The sequence below is a fragment of the Macaca mulatta genome, chromosome 12 (genome assembly GCF_049350105.2).
Source record: "Macaca mulatta isolate MMU2019108-1 chromosome 12, T2T-MMU8v2.0, whole genome shotgun sequence".
NCBI lineage: Eukaryota > Metazoa > Chordata > Mammalia > Primates > Cercopithecidae > Macaca > Macaca mulatta.
The window spans coordinates 123,870,119-123,878,039 of record NC_133417.1 but is presented as its reverse complement, the minus strand read 5'-3'; the positions used below and the strand labels follow the sequence as shown (position 1 = coordinate 123,878,039).

Below are 7,921 nucleotides of genomic sequence, written 5' to 3'. Positions count from 1 at the left end.
TGCAGGAGGTCTCCTGGGAACTTCTTTGTCTACCTTTTCCTTCTCTCACCTGACTACCCAGATGTCCCCACAACCCTTGTACCTCCCCTCCTTGCCCAACAATGACAGACCATATCGAAGCCAAATTGGAGAGAGATGTATTTATACCAGTGGGGCTAAGGAGGAAGCAGTCCAGTGGGGACTGTGAGTGCTGTGCAGTGTTCTCTTGAAAGTCGTACAGTCCTGGGGTCAAGTCTCTCCCTAATCTTGGCCAGGGAAGCCTTGAGCCTTGATTTATCCTTCCCTTGGCTTTGGGCTTTGAGGAAGTTGGGAGTGGAGGGGATGATGCTTCTTTAGGTTTCTCTGTTCCAAGCCCCTCTGAATTTCTAATTGCAATCTGCCCTCACACAGAGTTGATGGGAAAGATTAGTCATAGATGTTGGTATGGGATTGAGCCTACAGCAAGAGGAAGAAGGGAACTCCAGTATAGAGTACACAAAGGGAAAGGGCAGGAAAGATACCAAAGGCTTATGAAAACAAGGGAAGGAAAGAAAAGAGAAAAACGGTGGAAAATCAGGTCCCAGATTTGCTTGTTAGGAAGGATGAGGTAATTTTGTGCCTAGGAATGCACAATCCAAAGCTTGGTTTTCACCACTTCCATTTGTTCTCTAGAGCGTCCTTCCAGGTGTTTCGCACCATCTAAAGCCAGCACACCAACCCTTCCCGTGAAGTGCCCACCTCAGGACTCATCCCCCTCCAGACCTTCCCGAATGCAGATATACACAAAGATGGAAGCTGGGCAGAGGCTGATGCCATCTTTGGACAGCAGGTGAATGTGGCGGTAACCTGGAAGGGGCAGGAGGACAGCATTAAGAAGGCAGTCAGACCTGGGGTATTGGCCAGGGGTCAAAGGGGGCTGGCTCACCTTGTTGCATGCAGCTCCAAGGCAGGGTGTACTGACCAATAAAGTCATTTCGGGATTTCCAGTCATAATCCATTACCACAAAACGCAGCATGGCAAGTTCAGGCACCAGCACCCGGAAACACAGTGTCTGCCCCCAGTATGGATTAAAACCTGAGTTGGTGGATAGAAGGAAATGAAGAAGACATTATGACAGTCTTCTTGACTGGGTTGCTTTTCTTGTATTCTCATTTAATCTAGATGGCAATCAGCATTTTATAGGTGAGGAAGAAGGCTCAGAGTAAGCAAGTAATTTGCCCAGGTCACTGGAGCTTTTAAGTAAAGAGCTAGGATTCTTTGTACTGTTCCACACTGCCTCCCATGTAGGGACATGCAATAACAGAGACTATACTTAATGGAAGGCAGACTAGAAGGAAAACTAATCATGCTCCTACCCCTACTTCCCCAGCACTGCCAGTTTCTCACCATTGTTCTCCACATAGTTGGTCTCCTGCCGTGCTGTGTCTAGACGGACACCAAAGATCTGCACTTTCACCAGTGGATCCACAATGGACCCCTCTTTGGTCTTGTTGAGTTTGGGGAGTTGCTGACCACTGATCACCTGTAACGAGGGCTCTGGAATCTCACGAGTTCCTGCTCAGCCCAGCCCCACCTGACCCTACTCCCAATCCCAGGGGAGGAGAAGCTTTTTGGTTTGCAGAACATCCTCCATGGGTAATATATTTTCTTCTAGTGTTCTATCTGCAATTTACAATGCATCCAAGGGCCGGGTGCAGTGGCTCACACCTGTAATCCTAACACTTCGGGAGGCCAAGGTGGGTGGATCACTTGAAATCAGGAGACCAGCCTGGGCAACATGGTGAAACCCTATCTCTGCTAAAAATACAAAAATAAGCAAGGCATGGTGATAGGCGCCTGTAGTCCCAACTACTCGGAAGGCTCAGATGGGAGAATCACTTGAACCGAGGAGGCGGAGGTTGCAGTCAGCCAAGATCATGCCACTGCACTCCGGCCTAGGCAGCAGAGCAAGACTCTGTCTCAGAAGAAATAAATAAATAAAATAAAATGGATCCAGGTAGAAATTCAACAGTTTGAAAGTAGGCATGCTAATGACAGCAGCCTCTTCTTTTTTTTTTTTTTTTTTTTTTTTGAGACGGAGTCTCGCTCTGTCGCCCAGGCTGGAGTGCAGTGGCCGGATCTCAGCTCACTGCAAGCTCCGCCTCCCGGGTTCACTCCATTCTCCTGCCTCAGCCTCCCGAGTAGCTGGGACTACAGGCGCCCGCCACCTCGCCCGGCTAGTTTTTTGTAGTTTTAGTAGAGACGGGGTTTCACTGTGTTCACCAGGATGGTCTCGATCTCCTGACCTCGTGATCCACCCGTCTCGGCCTCCCAAAGTGCTGGGATTACAGGCTTGAGCCACCGCGCCTGGCCTTTTTTTTTTTTTTTTTTTTTTTTTTTGAGACGGAGTCTCACGCTGTTGCCCAGGCTGGAGTGCAGTGGCGCGATCTCGGCTCACTGCAAGCTCCGCCTCCCGGGTTCCCGCCATTCTCCTGCCTCAGCCTCCTGAGTAGCTGGGACTACAGGCGCCCGCCACCGCGCCCGGCTAATTTTTTTTTTTGTATTTTTAGTAGAGACGGGGTTTCACTGTGGTCTCGATCTCCTGACCTTGTGATCCGCCCGCCTCGGCCTCCCAAAGTGCTGGGATTACAGGCTTGAGCCACCGCGCCCGGCCTTTTTTTTTTTTTTTTTCAAAGAGACACGATGAGACTGTCGTCCAAGCTGGAATGCAGTGGGGCGGTCATCACTCACTACAACCTCTAACTCCTGGGCTCAAGTGACCCTCCAGCTTTAGTCTCCTAAGTAGCCAGGACTATAGTCATGTGCCAGGCTAATTTTTAAATTTTTTGTAGAGATAGGGGTCTCACTGTTGTCCAGGCTGGTCTCAAACTCCTGGGCTCGAGCAATCCTCCTGCCTTGGCCTCCAAAGCGCTGAGATTACAGGTGTAAGCTATCGCTCCCAATCAGCCTCTTTTATAGCACTTCATGTGTACCAGGAGTTGTAAGAACTTCATATTAACAGCTATACTCCTTATAACCCTGTCAGGCAGGTGGTAGTGTTACCCCCATTTTGCAGGTGAGCAGACTGAGGTATGGAGAGGCTAAGGAACTTGCCCAGCATTACCCAATTAGGAAGTTGTGGTTTGAAGCTAGGCAGCTGGCTCCAAAAGCTAAAACTAGACAGTTAATATTCCTGTCAGGCCTAGCCACCTCTTCCCTCACTTCTATCCCAGTTATCTCAGTTTCTTCCCAACAGCTTATTTCCATTGTACCTGGATTAAGAGAGTCTGGGCCTTGAAAGGGCTGATGGGTCTCTCGGGGTGGAAGGAACTTTGGTTATCACGCAGGAAGTCTGGCTTCAGCACATAGCCACAGCCACCATTCTGGCGGAAATGCCCATCACAGATGTCCATTTCAAGCCCTGCAGTCTGCATATTCATGGCCACTGAGGGCCCCAGGAGAAAAGAAGAGCAAGATTCACCATGGAGGCCTTCCAGCCCCTCTTTCAGGGAGTTAAGAAGATAGGTATTGGGTGCACGGTACCTGCTGGTAATACCTCCACTGATAGCACTTCTCAGCCTAGTGATTTTCTTGAGCATTCCCCAACCCTACTGTCACTAGAGAACTTATTTCCCACCTGCTGCTCCTCCACTCCCTCTTCCCAGTTCCTGCTGCTGCCTCACCCATCTGGCAGCCTGCATTCCAGAGTTCCTGGGGGTTGTAGTTGGAAGAGTCTGTCCTCAGGCCGCTGGGATACACACGGCTTAACTGCCAAGTATTGTGCTGCACAAACTCATTGCCTGTAAAAGGGTATAGAGAGGGAGATGAAAGTGGGGTGGAATCTCCCACTTCCCTAGTCCCAAGGACCCTGCCTACCCTTCACCCTTCTCTCCAGCATCTGAAGCTGGCTCCAGAAAGTTTCACTATGCCTCTCTATTCTGTTCCATCCAGACCATCTTCCCCAGCTTTCCTGCCCCTAGACCCTTGAGCCACTATTCATAACTCCTCTACCCATGCCTGTTCTGAGGAGTTTCTGAACTCCTTCATCCCTCCTTAGATACCTTGTCTTTTTTCTTGGGACTTACCTGCCAGTCCTTCGGGCCTGAACCTATCCATCCCACTTCCCTCCCCATCCCTCCATTTTGGTCCTGACCAGCCTCCTTGATGAGGCGCTTGGCCTTGGTTTCAGAGAAAGATGATATCTCATAGAAGTGGTAGTGCTTCTTTGAATGTGTGAAGCTGCGGAATGAGACAGACTTCAAGTAGATAACCAGGGAAGAGAGGGCTGGACACAAGATGGTCTTGGATTTCTGGAAAAGGTGGAAAAGAAGATGGAATTGAACCCTCAGCCGTCTGAGAGAGAAGAAGCTAATGGCCATCCAACCTAAACCTCTGCCCACTGCCTCCCCAGTGTATTCTCCCTCCTGCCTCACCTGCTGGGACAAGAGAAGGGACCCAGGCTTGGAAATAGGAGCCTGGGCCACAATCTGACAACAGATAGACGGACAAAACAGCGGACACGTCACAACCTGGGGGTGGGAATGGGAATAAAGGCGGTCTGCATGTATTGCTGGGATCAGTGTCAGCCTCTGGGCTTGTGTTTGCTCTATGTTACATCCTGGGTAAGAGGTTTTAAATTTATTATTTTTAAACAGAGAGGCATTATCCTCCCTCCCTCTCATTTAAAAAGAACAATAATCTTTGGTCAAAATGTACATGAATCCAGACAGATATGTCAAGGTATGCAAATGGTCATGGAAGTCACACCTGGAAGGATGTGAGAGTCCCAGAGTTATATCTTTGGATTTGTCTCCTGAATTCCCATTTCCATCCCTGGACATGGCAGCATGTTAGACACCACAGCCCCAGAAAGCACAGGATAAGCTAGGAGTCAGTCGGCTGAGTGAGCCACACAAATGCACAAGAGAGAGAAAGGCAGACTTCAAACCAGGATTTTGGAGGCCCCACCAATGGCATCCCTTCTCCCTGTGCCTCCCTTCCCCACAGGGAGATGGACCACTGTAGCATAGCCTTCTCAGAGCCTTCAGCCTCCCCACCTCAAAGCGCTCTCCTTCCTGCTCTGGCTACTGCTGGTCCTTCCTAAAACCCTTTCCAAGAAGCTTTCTCTGTGCCCACTTTGGCTGAGGTCACAGCAATCATTCCAGTAACCCCTACTTACCCAATATAATAATGTTACACATACAGACACACACATCCCCTCATCACTGGTTTTCAAGCTGGCCTTTAAGAAAACCAAGAAGTACAAAAATGTCTTAAGAGTCACTAGGGCACCCAGGAGAAAGCCAAATGGGTGCTTCAACTAGGATGGTTCTGCATTTATCTATTTTGTATAAGATTTCATTAATAAAAAAAATTGAAAGATTGTGTGGCCCAAAGAAGTTGGAAAGCCACTGCAACATACCTATATAGGGCAGTATATAATATATGTTGATGCCATATATGCATTCTTAAATCTCCTTCATTGGGAGGAAGGGTCATTGCTCCTTGGCCCTGCACCTTGCACGGCTCCAGTCTTCACAAACAGGCCCTCAGCTTGTGCAAGTTGACTAAATACCAAAGCAGAAAGACCACTCCTGGCTTACCTTCTTTTTGTCCTTAATCTGAAGGTTCTGCTCCTGGGGCTCAGGCTCAGACTCAGTCTCAAACTGGGACTCCAGCGCCAATTCTGACTCATGCTCACCCTCCAGCCCAGGCTCTACTTCCTCTTCCTCATATTCCAGGTCTTCCTCAAGTGTTAACTTCTTCCCCTTCACCAGGATCTTCCTCCGAAGCTCCTAGGGGACAAAAATGAAGGGGCCTGTCTACTTGTCTGCTCTCGGGTACTCCTGGGAAAACACTCCCCAAAGTGCTGGGATTAGAGGCGTGAGCCACTGCACCTGGCCTGAATAATCTTACTGTGGGAAAGCCTTTAGAAACATGACTTGAAAACTCAGGGCCAGGCGCAGTAGCTCAGGCCTGTAATTTGTGAGGCTGAGGAGAGTGGATCACGTGAGGTCAGGAAGTCGAGACCAGCCTGGCTAACATAGTGAACCCTCATCTCTACTAAAATACAAAAATTAGCCAGGTGTGGTGGTGCACGCCTGTAATCCCAGCTACTCAGGAGGCTGAGGCAGGAGAATCACTTGAAGCCAGGAGGCGGAGGTTGCAGTGAGCCGAGGTCACACCATTGCACTCCAGCCTAGGCAACAAGAGCGAAACTCTGTCTCAAAAAAAAAAACAAAAAAAATCTGTCGATAGCTGCTTGTTATGGGAGAGGTTGGGATTATGATAGGAGGGGAGATTTCCCTTTATATGGTTTGTATAGTCCACAACAACTATGAACTACAAGGAAAAAAAATCAAGATACTTCCACTGAGAAAAAAAAAATGTAAATTGTTTATTTAAAACTTAGAGAACTATAAATAGAATTCTGTGTTCAATTAGATTTTAAGTTAAAATTGTCTCCAAGGACATTAAAGAGCAAGGTGGTCCATCCGAGGATAGAAAAAAGGGAACAAAGAGGGGCATAGAGGAAGGAGCCCAGGTGGAGGAATCCGGAAGCCACAGCAGAGTCTGGGCTGGAGGAATAGTGTCCCTACCTCAGGTGAGGGCAGCTGAGTGGGCAGCACCCCATCCAAGGTGGTGCTCAGCAGCTGCTCCCCCAGGATCTCAGTCAGATGGCGGGCCATGGTCTGTTGCTGCTCCCAGCTGCAGTGGGTTTCCAGGGACAAGATGACTGGGTAGTCTGACGTCTGGTGGTGAGGGGAGGGAACAGTGGATTCAGAGTTCTAAAACACCGCAACCTACTTCTTCAAGTACCTGCTTCCTAGGCCTCCCTACTTACTCACTCAAATGAGTATCCTGATCGCTAAACTCTTCCAACTCCGTTATAGGATTCAGTGAGATCTTGCTGGGTCTGAGGCCCATGCCTGGGACACTGCCCACAGCTAAAGACACATTCACATCTTGGGATCCTAAATCTCATACCTGTGCCAAGTCTGACCCAGGCCCCTCTGGGACCTTTCAGTTTTCAGGCTCTGAGTGGGAAGGCCAGGCCACATTTCCTGGTTATGTGTTCATGTTGCACTCTCATGTTTTCATCCTCCAGATTCCTGTTGTTCTTCAGCCCTGCTCACCACTATCTCTGTGTTTCCTATCCACTTCTTCCAGAAGGGTGATAGAACTTGTTAGAAGTAATAGTTTTTTTTTTTTTTTTGAGATGGAGTTTCACTCTTGTTGCCCAGGTTGGAGTGCACTGGTGCAATCTCAGTTCACTGCAACCTCCACCTCCTGGGTTCAAAGGATTCTCCTGCTTTAGCCCCCCAGGTAGCTGGGATTATAGGCATGTGCTACCATGCCCAGCTAATTTTCTATTTTTCTGTTTTTAATAGAGACAGGGTTTCTCCATGTTGGTCAGGTTAGTCTCAAACTCCCAACCTCAGGTGATCCACCCACCTCGGCCTCCCAAAGTGCTGGGATTACAGGTGTGAGCCACCATGCCTGGACTGAAGAAGTAATAGTTTCTAACCATAAGTAATCACCTCCATAACTATGAATTATTAGTAACACGTCCAACACTTATTCATAATCAGCCTTTAGTATTTGCCTGATGCTTTACAGTTAAATCCTCTCTTGATGGAACTTCCCTTGCACTCCTCCACCCTCCCCAGACCCAGAGCCAGTCGCTCTTCCCTCAGACCTTCTGGCCTCACCAGTGTCCCCATTCTGGGGCTACTACCTGGAAGGCATACTGTGCTACTGTGGCCACGACATCTTTGAACAGGATGCGGGAGGTCAGGGTGTGTCCATGGTAAACGACAGGTTCCCCACTAGGTCCATCCCATACATCCACCTCCACGCAGCGGCACCCCCGCTTCAGGGCCCTGAAAGAACCCCATCCCCCCAAGAGATAGGAGAGGTCAATATCGGATCTTCTACCTAGGGACTGTCTCCCCACTCTGA

General features: G+C 49.0%; 1 protein-coding gene across 3 annotated transcripts in view; it reads right to left on the bottom strand.

Annotated features, from left to right (window-relative positions):
- Positions 1-116: 116 nt before the first annotated feature.
- PLCD4 (phospholipase C delta 4) overlaps positions 117-7,921 on the bottom strand; it is a 30,263-nt gene continuing 22,458 nt past the window's right edge. For all 3 annotated transcript variants that reach the window (XM_077957598.1, XM_028831120.2, XM_077957599.1), the window contains exons 8-16: positions 7,698-7,842; positions 6,559-6,711; positions 5,563-5,754; positions 4,113-4,269; positions 3,643-3,759; positions 3,232-3,404; positions 1,367-1,502; positions 905-1,054; positions 117-825 (exon numbers count right to left, since the gene is read on the bottom strand). In XM_077957598.1, coding sequence (XP_077813724.1) covers positions 719-825; positions 905-1,054; positions 1,367-1,502; positions 3,232-3,404; positions 3,643-3,759; positions 4,113-4,269; positions 5,563-5,754; positions 6,559-6,711; positions 7,698-7,842 — 1,330 coding nt within the window. In that variant the 3' untranslated portion in view covers positions 117-718. The remainder of the gene's footprint in view (positions 826-904; positions 1,055-1,366; positions 1,503-3,231; positions 3,405-3,642; positions 3,760-4,112; positions 4,270-5,562; positions 5,755-6,558; positions 6,712-7,697; positions 7,843-7,921) is intronic.